This window comes from Pyrus communis, chromosome 14, assembly GCF_963583255.1.
Source record: "Pyrus communis chromosome 14, drPyrComm1.1, whole genome shotgun sequence".
NCBI lineage: Eukaryota > Viridiplantae > Streptophyta > Magnoliopsida > Rosales > Rosaceae > Pyrus > Pyrus communis.
The window spans coordinates 22,832,234-22,854,301 of NC_084816.1; the positions used below are offsets into that span (position 1 = coordinate 22,832,234).

Consider the following 22,068-nt stretch of genomic DNA (forward strand, 5'->3'; position numbering starts at 1 on the left):
AGTTGTTGCCTTTCTGGTTTTACTACTTGAACAAGTAGACAGAATTGTCGATGATCGCCATCGCTAATGAAATCCCATCAGATTTTTCAATTGTAATTAAAGCTTTGTTTAGTCTCTTGAACAACTGCGCGGAAAAAAACCGAATCAAAATCCCCAAACATCATCCTATAACAAAGTCGATTACATTCAAATTACATTGCAATGCAAAAGCAAAATATAACGAGACAGATAAGCCTAGAACGCCGACGGATCCATTCTGCGTAGATATACATAAACTCAAGATGCCACTAGTCTTGTGCCGGAACCAAGAAAAAGATTTAAGGACTGATATCGTCGTATGAAACCAACCCCCTTTGTGCAGGCGGGGAGCTTGATCTTGACCTTCTCGGAGACCTTGGAGTTCTATTACGACGCTTAGGAGTAGCATCTGGAGATCTGGAATAAGAGGGCCTTGGGCTCCTCGACCTGGACTTAAGCCTACCTCTGTCTGGAGAGTGCTGATCACCAATTCGGGGTCCAAGGCGGGATTTTAGTCTATCACTTACAGGAGGTCGGTCAACTGGACTCAGACTACGGCTGCGGCTGCGGCTGCGGTCCCTATTACGGACACGATAACCACCAGGACTGCGGGAAATGCTCCTACTTCGACTTCTCCTGCTCCTGTATCTCCATATACGAAAAAAAACCAATCAACAGCATGATACATTCTGGTTAATTAAGTGAAATTTGACAAAATCCTCTTCCAGTATTTGAAATCACCAGGTAATATAAGATGATGTCGGTCCCTAGTCATCAAAATTTCAAAAATCTATTACTATTAATTTCATCCACTGGGCTTCATGTATTGATGGGTAGGATAATTGCTTCTGATTTATAAGAAGCATTACAATTTATCTTTCTCTGAGAGGACTCTGGGATGGTGCGACATGGTTTTCCTTATTAATTAATGGGTTTGAAATAAAATGAGTCTAGCTCTCTGCATGTGTATAAACAAAAGAAAAAAGACATGTCGGTCTACCATGATCGAAATGTTTGTATTTCTTTCGTCTCTAACAACAAGATCATTTATGCTCTGACTTTACTTTTTCTCACCTCGTATGTTTTGTGCATACAATAGCTAAGCATATGCATTCAGGCTTGTTGAGAGAGAGAGAGAGAGAGAGAGAGAGAGAGAGAGAGAGAACCTGGGAGGGCTTCCGCCTTTTGGTGGGCTTCGCAAACGTCTACGAGGTGAGCGCTCAGAAAAATTTCTATAGCTTGAGTACCTTCAGACATGCAAAAGATAATTCATTTTAAGCTCATACTTTCTTACTCATAATTTACTAACATGATACTGAAATTACCTATCACGGTTATTTCTATAAGTGTCTCTTCCATTATTACGATAGGAATTACGGAGTGAACGCTCTGGAGATGGAGTACGGTAACGACGTGCAAAGGCAAAGCGGTCAGTGAAGCCACGCCCTTTTCTAACGCGCTTTGAATTTCCATTTGGTGAAGTGCTTCTTGACAAACCCCCTTCATGATTGGTGGTAGAAGGTTCAGGAGCTCTGCGGACAGGGCTACGCGATGGACTCCTAGCTCTGTTTTTCTCGCCAGTACTCCTCAGAGGACTTCCACTAGGAATTCTATCAGGACTTGGGCTTGGCCTGCTCCTTCCACTAGGAATTCTATCAGGACTTGGACTTGGCCTGCTCCTAGGGCTGTTTCTTGACCTCCTTTTGCGAGTCGGACTTCTGCTGATAAAATATGCACAGAAATTGTCAAGCAATCAAAGAACTATCAGCTGTACATGAACCAGTCTAAATAAACCAATAGCAGTAAAAAAGATAGAAGAAACGCAAGTCAACAGTAGAAACCTGGAGATGTTCGAATCATCTGAGTCGGAGTTCTGATTAGCAGTTTTAGCTTCTGCATTATGCCCATTGTTGAAAGGTGCATCATTTTTGGGAGATAATTCACCTTCTTCTTGGGATGAGTTGCCCTCAGTTTTCTTCCTACCATGATTATGCCTCTGTTCAACAACAATTTTTTTCACTAGAGGGGGTTCTTTTCCCACGTCTGGAACATCACAATAAACCACGAGTTCAAAATGCATTATTAGATGAAGTAAAGCTATTAAACAAAGCCACTTAAGAACATTCCATCTTGCACAAGCAGGCGCGTGCACATAAATGTTAATAACAAATAATTCACATAAACTATTATCAGGTAACAGAGGACATCTTGTAATAATATAGATGAGATACCATTGGTTGGAAGTTTTTTTTCTGCATGCTTTAAGTTGCTGGTTTTACGAGAAGAAACACGACGACCATCTTTATCATCATCAGAACTGCTTCTGCTGCTTCTAGGACTCTCACTTTCTGTGTCACTTGAACTTTCCGATCTCCTGAAAACAAGGTTATAATAAACATGCATGGAAAATAAAAGGAGGCCCAGGCAGAAAACAGAAAAAGAAGTGGCAGTTAAAGTAACTAGGAAACATACCGTTTTGACTTGTGCCTTGACCGTTTGCAATGCCGCCCGCTCTTCCTCTTTTTTTTTCCATCTCTTCTTTTCCTTGAACGCTGGTGCTTACCTTTTTTAACAGATTTCCTCTTCCTGCGCCTTCCATCACTAGACGAACTTGAGTCAGATATAGAAGAATCAGAATCAGAATCTGAAGAATCCGACTCAGACTCTGAGCTGTGGGAGTCAGATGAAGAATATCTTCTCCTCTTAGTTCTTTCCTTCAAGGATTTGTTATGCCTTCCTCTAGCTTCCTCATCAGAACTATCCTCAGAGGATGGAACCTTTCCTGATTTCCTCTTTTTACCTGGACGAAAAACTGATCATATATGCTGCCAAAATAAAGTATTTACAAGGCACATAATTCTTGTGTCATTACTTATGTATGCACACATTACCTTTCTCTTTCTCTTTCTCTTTCTCTGTTGCAACAGGGATTTTAATTTCTGAGAATTCACCACAATCCACAATTTTCACGGTTTCTAAAGGTTTTCCATCAGCAGTTCCCACTTTCTCAATTTTCTCAACGACATCCATTCCCTTCACAACTTTTCCAAAAACAACATGTTTCCTGACAAAGATAATGACTAAATCATTTTTACATAAAACATTGTCTCTTAAAGTGGTGAACAATGGAAATAAAGAAGATCTATGGCTGTAGGTAATGAGTATAAATGGCATTTCAGATAAAAGTATGAATAAAAAAGCAATTTAAATTACCCATCCAGATGAGGCTGGCGCCTGAAGATTATAAAGAACTGGGAACCATTTGTGTTTGGACCCGCATTTGCCATGGACAGAAGACCAGGCCTATCATGCTTCAATTTAAAATTTTCATCTGCAAGGGGAATGAAAATCATGACCACAACTAAACAGTTATGACGCAAGCAAGTTCCTACACGCACAAGAAAAAAAATCTACCTGCAAACTTTCCTCCATAAATACTTTCTCCACCAGTGCCTGCAAACCAATCAAAGGTCCATCCTTACATGTCTGGGCATGAATTTACAAGTAAAACATAAAATTTGCATTCATCAAACAAATAATTGATTTACAGGAAGAAATTCATACCATTTCCATTCGAAAAATCACCGCCCTGTATAAAAGAGAGACGAGGTTATGACATATTAGTACATACAAGATAAATAAATAATTCAGCCCTAAATCAGAGAGAAATGAGCGGAAAAGGTTGTCATCTCTACCTCTAACAACATCATCTCCACATCTACACAATTTTAAATTTTAGGTATTTCGAGTACAAGCTTTGCATTTGCAATGCAAGAATAGGTATTGACATTGCAAAGTTTATGTACTGACCATTTAAAAGAAGAAAATGAACATTCAGGAAAGCCGAAGTCAATAAGAGTCATAACACACAACTGTTCCATGCAACAGAGTGATTTGTCCTTTCAGGAAGATAAGTAATATTTGATGATGACGGTTCACTAGAAAAGAGGCCACATACCTGGGCCATAAATCCTTTTATTACTCGATGAAATGTTGATCCTTTGTAATGGAGAGGTTTTCCTGTAGACTTTCCAATGCCCTTCTCACCTATAACAGAAGACAGCATAAAATGTCACATTATAGGTCATTTAACCAATGACGAATGTAGGCAGAAGAAAATTGATACCAAGAAAAACAAAAAGTATGGAATCGAACACTATAACCAGATTTACACATCCAATAAAGGTAACAGTGGATGGGTTTACAAACTGATTTATTTCAGCAACACCAATGTGGTTCCCATGCTCACCAATCCTATATCTGATATGTTTTCATATTTTTTCTTTCCAGACATCTACAATAAAACCAAATCTGCCTTCCTAAAACTTTTAAAGAATCAAAACTGGATACTTATCCAACAAACACAACAAACAAATTATACTAAAAATAAAAATCAACTTTCCCATATACCTGTACAGAGAGCCCTGAAATTCTCTGCCGTCTTAGGAACAACATCAGCAAAAAGCTGCAAATTTTCAGGAGAAACAAGTTTAGCATAACTCTATATCAAAATGCAAGATAAAAGTTTCCTTTTGAAACAGGTAAAGCAAGCTACAAAATCCAACAAGGGAGAGTGTCACGATTTTTACTTACCTCAATAACAATTTGTTCCACAGGGTCCCTATCAATTGATACATCTAAGAAGACGCGAGGGTTCTTTTTATTGCTCATATTTTCCTGTCTCAAGAACATCAGAGCAACAGAAGTAAATAAACACATACCGTTTTACAGCGTAAGCCTGGGTAACAATCACGCATAGATAAAAGTAAAATCTACGTACTATTTAGCTCAAGAAAGCATCTTTGCATGTAATTCAGCAAAAATACACAAATTGAAGGAACTTTTTCTGAACAAGATACAGCGAAACAATAAGCACAGCTAGAAAAAACCAATCACTGAATCTGAGAACCCTAGAAATCAGAAAAAGGAAATGCAAGGTTCTATTTAGTTCCAAGGGTTTGGCATCTTGACATTGATCCTTTTCCATGCCAAACACATAATTCAGATTCCAATCCATGGTTTTCCATCGGCATTACATTCGAATGCAAAACGTGCCCCATATCACAGCTACTCCAAGTTTAGTTCTTTCAGCTAATCATCAGAACCAAAATCTACATACCCTCAACAGGAATCGCAAAACCTAAAACCTAAAGGTCCAATTACGTTTCTTATCAATCTGAAAACCCTAATTCTAAACTCTCGGATTGCATCCGTTACTGTGAAACAGAGTGTTGCAGTACAGGAATTATAAATCTGTAGGTGAAATTGAAGAGTACCTGTTGGTTGAGCTCGACTCGGGCTAAGTGAACTCAGTTCCGGAATCGGAAACAAAATACGGCGGCGACGGCGGCGAGCAAGGAGAGAGTGAAGAAACGATGGTTCGCCGCTGCTTTGCTGTTGCTGGCGCTTCCGCTAAAACCCCCGAGAGAGATCTTTACGATTCTTACCCATCTTGGTCTGAGCGGAAATCGCCTGCTACGCGGTAGATGGTTTTGCGGTAGATCTCTACCCTTTATTTTCTCACTGAAAATAAATAAATTAAAAATTCCTAAACTTTATTTCTCTCCCCTGACCAAGAAACAAAAGTTGCAAAGGGGAGTGGTTAAAATAGGATTTTAAAGGATTGTAAATTTTTAAAAACTTTTAGGGTAAGTAATTAGAGTGTATTTATTGTATCGGATTATTTTATACTGGACTAGGTACAGAGATGGAGTTTGATTGGATTAGCTTGGCAATCCGCTACTTTTCAAGGTCTCTCTAAGATCAGGTAGTAAGGTATTTAGTCGACATGAGTCTGACTTAGTGTCATTAAAGTCAGTCCTTACTCGCACTAAACACGACTAGTAATTCTACTTAAGTTAGTTCAGTCCAATAAAGCTCAATGAGGACGAATATATGCGCTCGTAAATTTGTAATAGACACCGCAAGAATGCATGAAAATTACTCTCAAGAAAATGAAAAATGTGTTTTTTTTTTAATTGCCTAGAAACAAAAGAATCTGGAAACACCTCTTTCATTTAAAAATAAATAAAAAAATTACCCATAAACTAGAACATCAATGCGTTCATTTTGTTAGAGAACAAATCTCACATCGGTCGTATAACAAAATAATATACAATTAATGTATGAAAGTTTCAACTCCTAATATTTCGAACGTCTTCTAAGATAGAACTTAACACCTAGTAATAGGTGATTAAGTTGTAACAATGTCAATGATATTCGTGGTGGACAGAGGCACCTTTCCCTGCATGCAAAAATAAAAATCCAAGATGATGGCTTTCAGAAAATGAGGGACTTGAATGGGCATATAAAGTTTATCAAATTTCAACACTGAACCAAAGGAAAGATAACCGTTTTTTTTTTTTTTACAGTAAACAAGAACATACCAGATTATGCTTACTAGGAAGAGTAGGATGACGTGCAAGCAAGACTGGGTCGATGCAGCTTCTGAGAATGTGATGGATTTTGCAAGAACCCTAAACCCCACGTCGTCTCTGTGGTGGGGGACTTCAGTGGCTTTTGTTTTTTTTTTTTTTCTTTTTTCATGCTATTTTTCTATTTTTTTAATTTATTTTTAAATTGAATAAAAACGTTTAGATGTGTCATATTCTTAGTCTTTGGAAATCCTTAATAAAAAAAATTAAAAAAATTCTTTGGAAATCCATCCAAATCTATAAACAAAATTCATAAAAATCCCCAAAAATCCTCATGAAATCCCCAGAATTCTACAAATCCAATCAAATCCATGAATTCAAAAAGTCTTTTAAAATCTTCCAAAATCCAAATTTGACTGCACTTTAATTCTTTTTGGGGTCAAGTCTCATCTATTTTCTCCCATTTTCCTTCTCTGTTGTCCATTAAGATACACTATGTAAAATGTGAGCAACAATATTCAACAACTTTATGGTGAAACGCTACACATTAGATGTAATTGATCTTCGAATCATGAACTTAACAAAATCTTAGCCTTGAAGACTTTGTTACTGAAATTTGTTTAGTTGCCATTGTTAACAATTAGGGAGACTTTGGATGCAGTATCTAACTACCAATTTTATTTGACTGAATCTTGTTGGTTTTTTATTTTTTTTATCAAAATCTCTGACATTAATGTAATCATGTATTTTTATGTAATTATTATATTTTTAAATTAAAGCTTAAAATTTGTAGTTGTATTTGTTTATATTACTGAGATTTTAAATAAAACTCATTATTTATGGGAGAGAAATATTAAATAATTATACTCTCCAATATATTGTACGTACAATCATCAAAATTAACTGAAAAATTATTGTACCACAACATGAGTACATTCTTCAAAACCAGAAAACAAAAATAGATATTAGGCTTAATAACATTATTAAATTTATTCGACTAAACTTAACATAGATACATTCTCAAATCAACGAAAAAGAATGTACCCATATAAGTTTAAAAAATGGATTAGGAAAAAACTGAATGGATTTTATATAAAAAAATGGGTACATTTTATATTTAAAATAGTGCATTTTATATATAATAAATTGGTATATTTAAGAATGGGTACATTTGTAACATCCCACATCGCCCAAGGGAGTAGATCATGTAAGCCTTATATGTATATTCTCATCTCTACCTAGCACGAGGCCTTTTGGGAGCTCACTGGCGTCGGGTTCCGAAGGAACTCCGAAGTTAAATGAGTTCCCACGAGAGCAATCTCATGATGGGTAACCCACCGGGAAGTTCTCGTGTAAGTTCCTATAAACAAAATCGTGAGGGCGTGGTCGGGGCCCAAAACGGACAATATTGTGCTACAATAAAGCCAATCCTTGGGCGAATGTGTGCCGACGAGGACGTCGGGCACCTAAGGGGGGTGGATTGTAATATCCCACATCGCCCATGAGAGTGGATCATGTAAGCCTTATATATATATTCTCATATTTACATAACACGAGACCTTTTGGGAGCTCGCTGGTTTCGGGTTTTGTAGGAACTCCGAAGTTAAGCGAGTTCGCGCGAGAGCAATCCTATGATGGGTGACCAACTGGCAAGTTTTCGTGTGAGTTCCCAGAAACAAAACCGTGAGGTCATGGTCAGGGCCCAAAGCGGACAATATCGTGTTACGGTAGAGTCGAGCCCGGGATATGGTAGAGGCCCGGGTCGGGATGTGACAACATTTAAGATTTAAAAAAAAATTAAAAAAGCTATATGAATATGTAATAACCCATCCCTAATTTTATAGTTTTATAAATTTTAAAAGTGTGATTTTACGAAAATGCGCCTAGTTGGGAGAGTGTTGATTTTCATTGACCGTCATTTTGTGATGCGTATGAGCTATTATTTTACCGTATTCTCGAAGTAATCGATGGTACGAACGTGTAGGCGTAAGCGGAATCAAATTTGGAATTACAATAAAAATTCTACGAAACTACGAACGTGATGGGCATTTCGGTAATTCACGTCACATAAGATATTTTCGATTTTTGTCCTTTATGGGATTGGAGTGTGAGCTGAGTGGGGCCCACACCCCACTATTTTCCCTCACTCCTCTATCCCCTTCCAGACTCTCTCAACCTCTATCTTGTTGCCACCTCACTTCTCTCATTCTAACTCTCTATGCTCTTTGCTCTTCCCAAATATTCTTCTTCTTTGCAAACCAAAATCACCACCATCACAGGCTAACAATTATGCGCAAGCTACACTCTCAATCACAATATCCTTCTCTTGTCACTCTCCCTTTATCTCTAACTCTCTTGCACTCCCTCTCCTTTAGTTTGTCTCTTCCCCGCGTTCTTTCGCTGCTTACAACAAAGAGGCCTAACCTTAATCAGTCACTGACCACCATAGTTGGATGCCACCACTTATTCCTTATCACTTTAATGAGGTTCACCAACATTTCAGAATTGAAACCGAGACCCCTAGGTTACGAACTCAAACCCAGACCTCGATCTCCATAATTTCCGACGATTTATTGACTTTTCCGACAAGGTAGGGATCGAGCACCCTTAAATCACCTTATTATCGTCATTTTGGGTTGTTTTCTGGATTATTTGTGCGAGTTGGTGATGTTTTGGTGCAGGAAATACCTCGGGGACCTCTTGTTTATTCTCCAGCAATGGGGCCGCAAAATTGTATACTTTTTTCGGCCACTGCTAGGTCTTCTGTTGGTAAATCTTTGTTCTTATTTCCCTTAGCTTCAATTTGACATAAGGATTTACAAGAATAGTTGAGTTCTTAACCCAAATCAGAGCTTGGGAAATTTCCCAGCCAAATCCTACGAATTTTGGCCTTCTCCTTCATCGGGTTTGGCAGGTGCAACCCGCAAGCCGAAATGGGTCAACCCTATCCGATGTGGAATAAAAAAAAGCCCTAACCGGATCCAAGAACCAGCCTAAGCCCATGACCCGTTAACTCTAACCTAGATCCATTTAAGAATTTGGAGGGAATATTTCAGGAGAATATTATGTTAACTTTAACAGAATATTCCGTCTGAGGATGAAATATTCCGTTTGAGGATAAAATATTCCGTTAAAGTTAACTGTTGACAATCAGTTAACTTCTTTGGAATTTTCTTGGAAACCCAGGCTAATTTCGACACCTCGAATCCATTTTTGACATCCATTTAGTCAAATTTTGAAGTTTTAACATAGTTGACCGCCTCGGCGACAATGTTGACTTTTGGGGTTGACCGTTGACTTTTCGTTGACTTTTTACGAAAATTGCCCAAGACCCTTCTTAGTGTATTTCGATGCCCTAATTCTAAATCCGCACTCCGTTTTCCCAAATTTAATCGTCTTAGTTGAGTTTTACTAATGGGTACTAATATTATGCTTAGATGCGATTATTGTCGGAGACTCTGGCTTTCCTTGAACAACTGCGACCTCGTAAGTATCTATGAGTGAGTCTTTTCTTTTATATAGTATATATGTTTGTTTAGTTTCCATTTATATATTTGATAAAGAACCTTCCACGTTACGCTTAGATTAGATTAATGTTTATAAGAATTAGCATATTAACGAAATTTATGAAATTATGCTACATCATACGGGATGCACATGTATGCGTATTATTATTGGTGCCTTAATTGGATTTATGATCATGAATAACATTGCATTGATTAGAATTATCTAATTATCAATTTACCATGGCATGATCATATTTATGTTATCTGCTCATCGTTGCTGCACCGGTGTTAATACTCGCCCGAGGCCAGGGCCTGTCTTTCATGTGTATGTTCACATCGCACCGTACGCTCACTATGGATCAATTGTAGGTGCTAATTCTGTCCTAGATTACTATAGACAATTAGGACTCGTATGTGATGCGCATAGTGTCAGTCTTCACGTGATTGTAGTATTAGAGCATAATTCATTATTACACCTAGTCTTGTTCATGTCAGAATATGTCTACATGAACTCGTGTGTTAGCATATATCGATGAGCACCCTATATGATATATTTGTTTATGCGAGATTATGTGATTTCCGGACGTTAGATGTTTATTTACGAAATATTGTGACGTATTGAATTCTTGAAATATTACAGGTTACGGTAAGTATTTTCATACTATACATAGTATGTATATTTTGGAACTATACTTGTTTTACGGCGAAAGGTTATTACATTTTGAAAAGATTTTTACAAAACTTTATTTTTAGGCCCACTCACCTTTGTTTTTTCGCCCCTCTATGTGACATCCCACATCGCACAGGGGAGTGATCCTTATATGTATATTTTCATCCCTACCTAGCACGAGGCCTTTTGGGAGTTCACTGGCTTCGGGTTCCGTAGGAACTCCGAAGTTAAGAGAGAAGGGGGCTAGAGCAATCCCATGATGGGTGACCCACTGGGAAGTTGTTCGTGAGTTCCCAAAAGCAAAACCGTGAGGGAATGGTAAGCCCAAATCGGACAATATCGTGCTACAATGGTGGAACGGGCCTGGGAAGTGATCCGCCCTAGGCCGGGATGTGACACTCTAGGTTTTAGTAGCTGAGCTTTTGTATCGACAAGGATTCTTGGCAAATCTTGGTATTGGAGGTTACCTTTGATGGTATAATTCTCATTTTACTTTTATTGTACTTTACTTATGCGTTAGCATCACATGTGAAATGGGTTCATTCCCGCTCACATGCACACTCTTCCATTTATGCACTTCTAGGTTTAAATTTACTCACATTTTTCACATCACTACACTTTATGGTTTCGTCACCTTCTTAATGCCGGCCATCACAGTTCGATTCAGAGTCCAGGTGGACATTCTGGTTCGTGGTGTGTCAAATAAGTACACTTACGATTAAAAAATTGAAAGTTTTTTTTATAAAAAAATTAATGGGTACAAATTAATATTAATATATATTTTAGAAATGTTTTGAATTGAAAATGAATTAGAAGTTTAAGAAGGGTGTGAGTGTTAAAACACTAAGGGCTTTTAGATCTAGATCCAAAAACATAGATGGTTTTTAGGAGTGAGTCCAATTACCTAATTTTATGTATTTATTTTTTTAATGCTCATTTTATATTTTCTAAAAATATTAAAAATCAATTAAAATCTTCTAATATTATGAATTTTCAACCCCAAAAAAATATAATTAATATCTTATAACAAAAAAAAATAATATATTGACATAAATCTATCTAGAAATCATTCTACCCTAACTCAAGTAACAAATATATGAATGTATATCATACCTATAAGTAAGATATGAAACTTAACTAAAAAGTAGAAAAAACATAATATATCTACAAGCAAGACACATGAATCTTATTTGATTATAAAAAAGAATATGTCATATAGGTAGATAAATATAATTAACATGTGATATAGGTTGATTATTAAAAAAAAAAAAAAAAATCTATAAATGGGGTTTAAAAAGGGATAAAGAACAAGAAAGAACAAAAATAAATAATAAATAATCAAAGAGATAATTAGGAAGAAATTTGATTTTTATAATAAATCTTATCATTTAAGAGATAATTATTGATAATAAAATAATAAGATTTAAGGAATTTGACTTATTTTAATAAATTGGACTATTCCTACTATTGGCTAAAAAAATTGGACTTATATCAAGTTTCCAAACACTAAATCAATTACTAATTTTTATTTAAAGAAAAATATGTAACTAACTTGTAAACTCATTAAAATATTAATGCTAGAGACTTGGTTTAAAATTTGAAAATTGATAAGATCTCAATCAATGAACTAGAGACTAGATACTAATTTTTCTTAAGAATTATGTATCATTCCGTGATTAACTTGTTAACCTGCGACGTATTGGAATTTGATGTACAGTATATCGTAACCTTTTATCAATATACCACTTCCACTTACTCTTTAATTAAAAATTCTTTCTAACGTAAGCGCTTATAACCATTAAGTGTTTTTTGCGGAAGCATTCTCAAACAAACATTAGGTCCTCTCAATTCATATTGTTCAACACGAGACAATCATTATGCCACCATTTTTCAGACGATCGCATTAGGTAGCTAGGTTAATTTAGCAATGCCGTTTCTTCCGGAATTTTGTCAAACCGCATGCTCCTGCTGAATACTTGTAGTCGTTCACAAAGATGTATTATATTAAGGGTGTCCTTGAAACTCGATTGGTTACATTTTTAGGTCACAAAGTCAACAACGGCGAGTGAAAAATAAGCTGAAAATGAACATCAAAGTCATGTCCTTCTTGACTCTAAAAATTGTTGAATTTCTAGAGAAAACGTCACGTGCTATTACTAAGATTATAAAATGTGCTAGGTGCTAGTTAGGCGACGAGTAGGGATCTAGCGCCTAGGCGTCTAGCGTATGGATTTTTTTTTTTAATTAAATTTATTATGTTACATATAATTAAATGTCTACTTATACTTGGAAAAATACACTGTTCTAAAAATTCCCGCCTAGGCGCTAGGCGGTTGGCCACCACCCCGATTAATACTTAGGCTTTGAAAATTAAGAAAGGGGGCCTAGACCTACTGAGGCGCCTGCCTAACCCCCCAAACCGGCCTAGACACCCGCCTAGGTTGCGACTCACTTAGATATAAAATAGATAACTTCATTTTGCATTTTATTTTTTCAATAAATTGTAAGAGACTTGTTGAATACTTAAAGGAACACACATTATATATTTGTTCTCCATGTTTTCATTATGTTTCAATAGGTCATAATATATATGTCATTCCATTTTGTAGTTTATGATGAAATCATATATATTTTAAGTATAAACAAACACTTATTTACACGAAATATAATAGATTTAATTAAATCCACCTAGTCCGCCTAGGCGCCCGCCTAGACCCCGCCTAACCGCCTAGGCGCTAGGCCCCAACCCACCGCCCGACTAGCGTTTAGCGTCTTTTAAAACAATAATAAATAAATTGCAAAAATAGAATGACATATAGATTATAAAATATAAGAACGTATTGAAAACATCAGAGAAATCATATAACGAGTGTTGATCCAAGTATTCAACAAGTTTTTTACAATTTATGAAAAAAAAATCCAAAATAAAAGTTATCTACTGTCTAAGTAAGACTCGCGAACTAGACGGGTGAGGCGGGCGCCTAAGCAGGTTTAGGCACCCTTTTTTAATTTTCAAACACCTAGAGATTAATAGGGAAGGTGGCCACCTACTGCTTAGACGAGGTCTAAGCAACGTTTAACACACTCCGACTCGGAGTGTCCACCTGGACTTCGAATCAAGATGTGCTGGCCAACACCAGGAAGGTGACGAAGACATAAAGTGTAGTGATGTGGAAAATGTGAGTAAATTTAAACCTAAAGTGCCTAAACGTAAGAGTGCGCATGTGAGCGGGAATGAACCTATTTCACACGTGATGTCAAAGCATAAGTAAACTACAGTAAAGGTAAAAGAGGAATTTTACCGTCGATGGTATTCCCACAACAACATTTTGCCAGAAATCCTCGTCAACACGAAAGCTCTGTCACTAATACCCGAAGGGGCAAAAAATAAGGATAAGTGGGCCTAAAAATAAAGCTTTGTAAAAACCTTTTCGAAACATAATAACCCCTCACCGTAAAACAATTATAGTTTCTAAAATAGATATACCACATATAATATGAAATACTTACCATAGCCAGATCTCAAGAATGCAATATGTCATAAACTTTTGTAAATAAACACATGACGTTCGTAATCACATATTATCGCATAAACAAACATATCATATCGAGTGCTCATCGACATATGTTGACACACGAGCTCATGCAGAGATATTCTAACATGAACAGGACTGGGTGTAACAATGACTTACTCTCTAGTACTACAATCACGTGAAGACTGGCGCTATCCACATCACATACGAGTCCTAATTGTCTATAGCAATCTAGGATAGGACTGGTACTTACAAAAGATCCAAAGTAAGCGTACGGTGCGATGTGAACATACACGTGAAAGACTAGCCCTAGCATGGGCGAGTACTAACACCAGTGCAGCACACGATGAGCAGATAATGCAATGGTAAATACTATGATCATGCAATGGTAAATCGATAATTCGATAATTCAATAACCCTAGTCAATGAAATACTATTCATAACCATAAATACTATTAAAACATTCGTACTAATACGCATGCATGTGCATCCCATATGACGTAGTATGATTGCATGACTTCCGTCAATAGGGTAATTTTATATACGTTACCCTAATCTAGGTGTAACGCAGAAAATTCTTTATCAAATATATATACTATATAAAAGAAAAAACCTATTCATAGGTACTTGCAATGTCACATCGATTTGAGCTGGGAAAGTCGGAGTCTTCGACAGTAATCGCACCTAAACATAATATTGGAACCCATTAGTAAAACTCAACTTAAATGACTAAATTTGAGAAAACAGAGTTCAGATTTAGAATCAAAGCGTCGAAATACGCTAAGAGGGGTCTCAGGCAAATTTTGTAAGAAGTCAACGGTCAACCCTAAAAAGTCAACCGAAATGTCGAGCCAGTCAACTACGCCAAATCTTCGGAATTTCAATAAATGAATGTCAAAAATGGACTCGGAGCATCAAAATTAGCCTATGAGAGTTTTTGAGAAAATTCCGAAAAAGTCAACACAAGGAATATTCATTCATTTCCAAGAATATTCCCAAAGGAAATTCTAAGCCCATTTCGAATTTTGGCTAAGCTGGAAACATCGGCCCAAAGGCTTGGGCAGGGTTTGGGCTTAAGACCTTTTTTTTTTTTTTTTCTGGTCGGGTCGACCTGGTCTCCATCACTGGTCTGGTCGCGAGTTCGAAGAAGAAGAAATCCGAAATTCCCTCGGCTCCGATCAACCACAAAACTTCACTAAATCTAGTCATCCATTATGTCAAAATGAAGCCAAAGAAACAAGGAGTCGAAATATACCATTGGATTCCTCGACCGTGGTTGGAGTTGGCTCGAAAACTGCTCAAAATTGTCGAAAAACTGAGAAATTTCCCCCTCACACTGTTTATGTACCAAAACCCCCACCAAAAACCTTAGAAAAGCTAGAATTACATACCAAAACACGATCCACTAAGTTTTAAGTTGTTTTCGAGACTCACCATCATCAAAAAATTAACCCATCAAAATTGGGCTCGGGTGTATGGTGTGGGTTCGATATCGGAGCTTCATTTTTTATTTTCTGGTTTAAATCGAGAAGGGGGACAAGGTGTGCAAGTTGGTGGTGTTAAGATTAGGTGGTGGTGGTGATCTTGACCTCACGGCCGATAAATGTTGCAGAGGGATGAACATATTCGAGAGAGAGAGAGTGAGGGAGAAAGAGAATTGGGAGAGATGAAAACGAGAGAGGTTTCCAGAGAGCCGGGAGGAAGACACATGGCAAGAGAGAAGTGGAGACTTGTGAGATGTGGGCCCCTCGGCCAAAATAAATTATTAAATTATTAGAAATATCCTCCAAATAATATTATAATAATAATATAATAAAATATCATTAAAATAACAATATAATAAATATGAAAAATATATAAGATATAAAATAGTAATTCTATACAAAAGTATTTTTCGAATTCGTAGTTCTGTAAAACCTCCATCGTAGTTCTGATTTCAATTCCGCTTGCACCTACGCGTTCGTACCGTCGAGTACTTCAAGTATACAGTAAAATAGTAATTCATACGCGTCACGAAATGACGGTCAACAAAAGTCAACAATCTAGCCTCAAGGGGCATTTTCATCATTAAGAAAATCATGCATGCCAATCACCTCATCTCCTGTTTCTTATTCTCCAATTGCCACATTTTGCTCTCCAATGTTTTGCTGGCCATGATGTCGCCAACAAGCGTTTTTATAATCTTTATCCATATCATACAATATAAGATGTTCAACAATGGTGTTCCTAACAAAAGTATATCGATTACGACATCTTTTGCAAGGACATCTAAACTTATCAGGACCAACACCATTTGCAATTGCTTGATCCAAAAACAAATTAATTCCAGTTGTCTACGCTTCAAAATTTCGGGGTATTGTCAACCAACTCTTGTCCATATTTTACCACTTTACGAAGGTAAAATATTACGTTGACACTAAGATACCTACAATCTTTCAATCCCTATCATGTAGGCATAACTATCAAAATTTTCAATTTCTATCTTTCACCCCTCGAACTCTATCACGATTGCAATCTTTTAATTTTCAACACCTATTATAGTAAAAACAAATTAAAATAACAACAAAAAGTTATCAAAACTATGCTCATCTAATCCATTCTAATAAATAACAACCAAAAGTTATCAAACTTATCAAAATAACAACAAATTCAAATAACAATTAGAGTGCAAAAAAAATTAATTAATATATTCTTATATTCCTAAATATTATAAGTTTAGGTTATATTTAATATCGTTAATTTAACATAAATGCTTATAAATATTATTCATTCTATTTTCTCATAACAATTCAAATTATGCTCATCTAATCCATACTAGTAAATAACAACCAAAAGTTATCAAAATAACAACAAATTAAAATAACAATTAGAGTGCAAAAAAAAAATTTTAATTTAACATAATATATTCTTATATTACTAAATATTATAAGTTTATGTTATATTTAATATTGTTAATTTAACATAAATGCTTATAAATATTATTCATTCCATTTTCTCATAACAATTCAAATTATGTTCATCTAATCCATTCTAGTAAATAACAACAAAAAATTATCAAAATAAACAAATTATAATAAAAATTAGAGTGCAAAAAAAAAAAAAAAAAAAACGTAATATATTCTTATATTACTCAATATTATAAGTTTATGTTATATTTAATATTGTTAATTTAACATAAATGCTTATAAATATTATTCATTCCATTTTCTCATAACAATTCAAATTATGTTCATCTAATCCATTCTAGTAAATAACAACAAAAAATTATCAAAATAACAACAAATTAAAATAACAATTAGAGTGCCAAAAAAAAAAAACATAATATATTCTTATTTTACTCAATATTATAAGTTTATGTTATATTTAATATTGTTAATTTAACATAAATGCTTATAAATATTATTCATTCTATTTTCTCATAACAATTCAAGTGACAAAATTAATTAATTCGACTAAATTTTTATTAATTTAACAAAAATAGTAGAATTTTATCTAAGTGCTTAAATTATAATTTTTAAATAAATAAACTTGTGTATTATACAATTTAAAAATTAAAGAAGTTAGTGATACAAACCTGATTTGTTGAAGAATTTCGACGTCAACAATTCTTTATGTACTCAACCAGCTCAAATAAATTTCCTACAAAAATAAATTGTAACTAAAAATTAAACATAAGAGGAGAAAATAAAAATATTATAAGCAAGAAAAACTTACTGTTGTGAAGAGGAACAAATGAAGTTTGAAAACCAAAGGAGAAAGCTGAAAGAGAGAGAACACGGGAGGCTTTGTAAATTGGAAGAACGAATAAGAAAAGTGCAAGAGAAGAAAAAGAAAACACGGGGGAGGGGATATAAAGACCATCAATGTGTCGCTTACAACTGACACTGAGTTTCAAAATATATGTCGCTCAAAACCGACGCAGGATTTAAAATATTAAAAACAAGAATTAGTGTCGCCTGAAGCGACACCCATAGTTTATGTCGCTTAAAAACGACACTATTTTATTTAAAGTGACGCCAGTACTTAAAAATATTAAAATATATGTCGGTTATAAGCGACACTAAATTTTTACGTCGGTTTAAAAGCGACATAGAAATTTTATGATGCTTATAAGCGACAGTAAATACGACGTCATCTTCCGTGAGTGTCGCAAATCTCTTTTTCGCCACTATATGATATTAAACCAACGCAACAACTGACACTATAAAGTTCTTTTGTAGTAGTGAACAATGGTTGTTACCAATCTGCGCGTTGCAATATGGGTAGACAATATAGTTAATATATAATGTACTAAGGATATAATGTTGATATATAAAACTATGCACTATAAGGGAAGTAAATTAGTAATAAAATATCGTATGACTCTGTGATATTGAAAAAATCGTCAACAGGAGAAAGCGAGAGTAAGTAATTGGAAAATTCTTATAATCAAAGTTTTCAATTTCAACCGTTGATTCAAGACTCGAGGCCTCACTTCTAGAAAATTTCCATGTTTTGAATGGAGAAAATACTCACATGCATGCTGCGCGTTTGACTATTTCAATTAAATTAAAAAAGAATTATTTAGCTACTTTCGTCGCCTACTTATAACGTGAAAGCGACGCAGACAATTCCAACACTCAAGGCCAGCTCCAAAATACCATTCTTTGTTCCACATTAGCAATACAACTTACCATTCTTTGTTCCACATTAGCAATACAACTTTCTCTAGCTGCCAAACAGAAAGCCAACTTGTTTTTCTCGCAGCTTTTGATCCCAAAAAATGGCAGATGCATTGACAGAAGGTCAAATTTCTGAGTTCCAGGAAGCCTTTTGCCTCATTGACAAGGATTCAGATGGTAAGTTCTTATCAGTTCACGTTTAATCATATTACTTTACGTATGTTTTCGTTAAGTGATTCTTCTCGACTGGGGACGGGAGTTCCTACAATCGTATACATCGATTCCTCTCGCGTTCATCCATCACGTGCTTTCGTGCTCAATTTGATGAGTTGCTAGGGTTTTTGATTGAGTCTTTATTTGCAGGACTTATTAGATTGGAAGAACTAGCAACAGTGATCCAGTCACTGGATCAACGTCCTACAAAAGAAGAAATCCAAGACATGATAAGTGAGATTGGTGCTGATGGAAATGGGACCATAGATTTTGAAGAGTTTTTGAATATTATGTCAAGAAAGATGAAGGTAATTAAGCTCTATAATATCAAACTGTTAGACCTAATTGTGTTAATTAAGCTTTTGGAACCAGTTTAATTGAAGAAGATTGTATTTAATCTTGCAGGAAAATGTTGCTGAGGAGCTCAAAGAAGCCTTCAAAGTATTTGACAGAGACCAAGATGGCTACATTTCAGCCTCTGAGGTACACATTAAATTATAGTTTACTTTAGTTTCATTTGGCCTAATTGGCGACCCGACCTTTTAAATCCCAACTGATGTGTCAGAATTAGGGTTTCTTCGTGTTCGGATTTACTTTAAACTTCGTTTATTTACGATCAGTAAACAACTGTCATGTTATGTATCACATCAGTTGGTATAAAAAATTTGGGATAACAGATGATGCTTGAAATGTTACTCATGTCTCTATGTACTTGTTTTGTTCTTTTATAGCTGAGACAAGTGATGATAAATTTAGGAGAAAGACTGACTGACGAAGAGGCAGAACAAATGATTAAAGAAGCTGATTTAGATGGTGATGGTCTAGTTAGCTATGAAGAATTTGCAAGGATGATGATGCTCAGTTGATCTTTTCCTCCTTTCTTAATCATGTTACTAGAAATAGAAAAATTGATCAAAATTAAATTATGTGTTTAATCCTTATACTCATTGATTAGGAAGCAATGCAAATTGTGCAATTATGGTTGTATTATATGAGAGGTGCCATTTCACTTTTATTGTTCACAACTTAATTTGTTTAGAATTTTTTAAATTATAGCTGTATTATTTGGTATCCGGCGTATTCGCACCTAAGTTTGAATTTCCTTAATTTAGATTTAGATCGTAATATCAATTCTATTAAAAAATGTATGCCTAAAAATAAATAAAATAAAAAGAAGATAATTTATTTATTAAAAAAAACCTGCATTGTGTAATTGGACCTTCAATCCAAGCATAATTGGGCTTTAAGAAAATGAAGCTCCCTTTTTCCTCTTAAGCCCAACCCAATTCGAATTCGGGATAATTTGTTTAGTTGTAAATAAGCTGAGCTCCCTCGTTGCTAAAATTGTTTTTAGACGGTTAAAAGCGTTTTTAAATTATAAAAACGTTTTTATGAAGATCTTCATGAAACATTTTAAATAAAAAATATTTTCAAAGGAGTCTATATAGATATATATATATAGATATATATATATATATATATATATATATATATATATATATATATATATCTTTTTTGGTTGGAACTCACATCACAAACAGTATCATTTTTTCGCTTTCTCACGTGCGGCTTCTAAAAAGAGAAATTCACACATGTCGGAATACAACGGCTTTGCGCCAAATCTCTAACCTCCGCTGGCGCCTTCTTTTCTTCTCTCACAACCCTAAAAATGGCGGCTTCGGAATCGAACCATATCGACGAGCATTCAGCCGCTGCAACAACCATACAATTCGACCGTCCGGTCCCATTACTCCGCGGACCGGTTCGGGCAAGCCGAACCGACGACCCGTCCTGCGGTCCGTACGTCCTGGCGTTTCGAGACCCAAAGGCTTGGGCAAACGCGTACAGAGCCTGCAAGTCCAAGATGGTGGAGCAGTGCGAGGCCGGCGCAAGGATCGGTTGCGCCATCAGCGGATCCGAAAAGTGTAAGCCCCCGTGGTGGCGAGCTCTGATTGGTCAGAAAGCGCCGGATTTCAAACAGAGGGAGCAGTGCGAGGAGAGAGAAATGGAGGGTTGTTTGACGGCGGCAAAAGAGAAGTGCGGCGGGTTTGCGAAGGAAAAGTGCATGAAGCCCTTCAGAGAAGCGAGGATTGCAGGCGTGAACGTGAAACAGGCTGAGAGATTGGTGTGCTGGGGGACTGTGGCGGATCGGAGTACGTGGGTCAATTTGATTGGATTGGACAAATTGGGGATTTCGGGTTCTACCACGAATTATAGGGCTGGTGAGTTGTTTGGTTCGGATAGTGAGGTTGATGGAGTTTTGGGCGGTGAGAATTTGACACTGAAGGTGTGAGATTTTGGAAAATGGAGGTGAAAGTTGGTGCATTTGTGATGAAATTTTGGACGAAATTGTTGCTGATGAAGTGGGATTGTGCAAAAGGTATGTTCGGTTGAACTCTGCTTCTTTGATTTAACATGGAAAAAGTAGAAAAGTTTCAATGCATTTCTGAATTTAGTGTTCGAAACTTGGGAGTATAATATAATTGTGTTATAGTATCGGATGAGCTTCGTATGATTTTGGTTTCGGATAGGAATTTTTGTACAGGTTCAAGTTCTATTTAGTTATAACTTGTAAGAATTCAATGGCAGTCATTTGAGTGATAGAAAGCATATGTTAATCTGATTGTTCATTGTGTTAAGAAACATTTGGTTGTGCAACTATGTGGTAAAGTTCGCCTCGTACTGCAGTTTTCGCTTTGCTTGATATATTTTGTTTAGATTGTCAAATCTGCTATATATCTGATATGGGTTTGCTGCAATGCTAAAACTACAGGCGAATGCATCCATCGTCATTAGTGATTCACTGTGACTTGTGCGTGTAGAACTGAACAAGTTAATGGGCGATATTGGTGGATTTAAATCCATCTTTGCCCTTCTCTTGACTGCATCCTTACTTTGTAATTGATTTAATTGAGCTTGAATGCACAATGTCCTTAGGGTGCTACTGCATTCAGTTTACATGGATGGCACTCGGGGTTCGTTGGGCCGAAAGAGCCCAAATTAAACCCTCATTTTTAGTACTAACTTTGACCTTGGTTGAACATCAATACAAACAAAAAACTTTAATATTAAACAGTTTAGGGCATCTTGTAC

General features: G+C 35.9%; 3 protein-coding genes across 8 annotated transcripts; 2 read left to right on the forward strand and 1 right to left on the reverse strand.

Annotated features, from left to right (window-relative positions):
* Window positions 1–44: 44 nt before the first annotated feature.
* LOC137715696 (peptidyl-prolyl cis-trans isomerase CYP63) lies at window positions 45–5,504 on the reverse strand. 6 transcript variants are annotated; one of them, XM_068455038.1, is made up of 15 exons: window positions 5,295–5,503; window positions 4,612–4,695; window positions 4,429–4,483; window positions 3,977–4,065; window positions 3,583–3,607; window positions 3,433–3,471; window positions 3,232–3,349; window positions 2,910–3,082; window positions 2,491–2,818; window positions 2,250–2,392; window positions 1,860–2,061; window positions 1,692–1,736; window positions 1,344–1,649; window positions 1,185–1,265; window positions 45–666 (listed from the first exon to the last, which is right to left on the reverse strand). In XM_068455038.1, exons 2-15 carry the CDS (start codon window positions 4,687–4,689, stop codon window positions 318–320), a joined length of 2,031 nt encoding a protein of 676 aa, XP_068311139.1. In that variant the 5' UTR covers window positions 4,690–4,695; window positions 5,295–5,503; the 3' UTR covers window positions 45–317. The 6 variants fall into 6 exon arrangements, with proteins under 6 accessions (XP_068311139.1, XP_068311138.1, XP_068311137.1 ...); XM_068455037.1 differs by having other exon boundaries at window positions 1,692–1,739; XM_068455036.1 differs by having other exon boundaries at window positions 45–660; window positions 1,344–1,739; window positions 5,295–5,504.
* A 13,232-nt stretch (window positions 5,505–18,736) lies between these two features.
* Window positions 18,737–20,028, forward strand: LOC137716433 (calmodulin-like protein 11). The gene is made up of 4 exons (XM_068455892.1): window positions 18,737–18,939; window positions 19,126–19,283; window positions 19,381–19,458; window positions 19,707–20,028. Exons 1-4 carry the CDS (start codon window positions 18,864–18,866, stop codon window positions 19,839–19,841), a joined length of 447 nt encoding a protein of 148 aa, XP_068311993.1. The 5' UTR covers window positions 18,737–18,863; the 3' UTR covers window positions 19,842–20,028.
* A 557-nt stretch (window positions 20,029–20,585) lies between these two features.
* LOC137715837 (uncharacterized) lies at window positions 20,586–22,050 on the forward strand. Its single transcript, XM_068455187.1, has one exon. It carries the CDS (start codon window positions 20,645–20,647, stop codon window positions 21,266–21,268), a length of 624 nt encoding a protein of 207 aa, XP_068311288.1. The 5' UTR covers window positions 20,586–20,644; the 3' UTR covers window positions 21,269–22,050.
* The last annotated feature ends 18 nt before the right edge of the window (window positions 22,051–22,068 follow it).

What these genes read in the sequence shown, in the direction of transcription:
- LOC137715696 (XM_068455033.1), bottom strand. Translation starts at nt 4,689, where the DNA reads ATGAGCAATAAAAAGAACCCTCGCGTCTTCTTAGATGTATCAATTGAT. An exon ending in TTATGGAGGAAAGTTTGCAG is followed by an intron (nt 3,350 to 3,432) that starts GTAGATTTTTTT and finishes TTCCCCTTGCAG; the next exon opens with ATGAAAATTTTAAATTGAAG. An exon ending in AGAGAAAGAGAAAGAGAAAG is followed by an intron (nt 2,819 to 2,909) that starts GTAATGTGTGCA and finishes TTTTTCGTCCAG; the next exon opens with GTAAAAAGAGGAAATCAGGA.
- LOC137716433 (XM_068455892.1), top strand. Translation starts at nt 18,864, where the DNA reads ATGGCAGATGCATTGACAGAAGGTCAAATTTCTGAGTTCCAGGAAGCC. An exon ending in CATTGACAAGGATTCAGATG is followed by an intron (nt 18,940 to 19,125) that starts GTAAGTTCTTAT and finishes CTTTATTTGCAG; the next exon opens with GACTTATTAGATTGGAAGAA. An exon ending in TTATGTCAAGAAAGATGAAG is followed by an intron (nt 19,284 to 19,380) that starts GTAATTAAGCTC and finishes TTAATCTTGCAG; the next exon opens with GAAAATGTTGCTGAGGAGCT.
- LOC137715837 (XM_068455187.1), top strand. Translation starts at nt 20,645, where the DNA reads ATGGCGGCTTCGGAATCGAACCATATCGACGAGCATTCAGCCGCTGCA.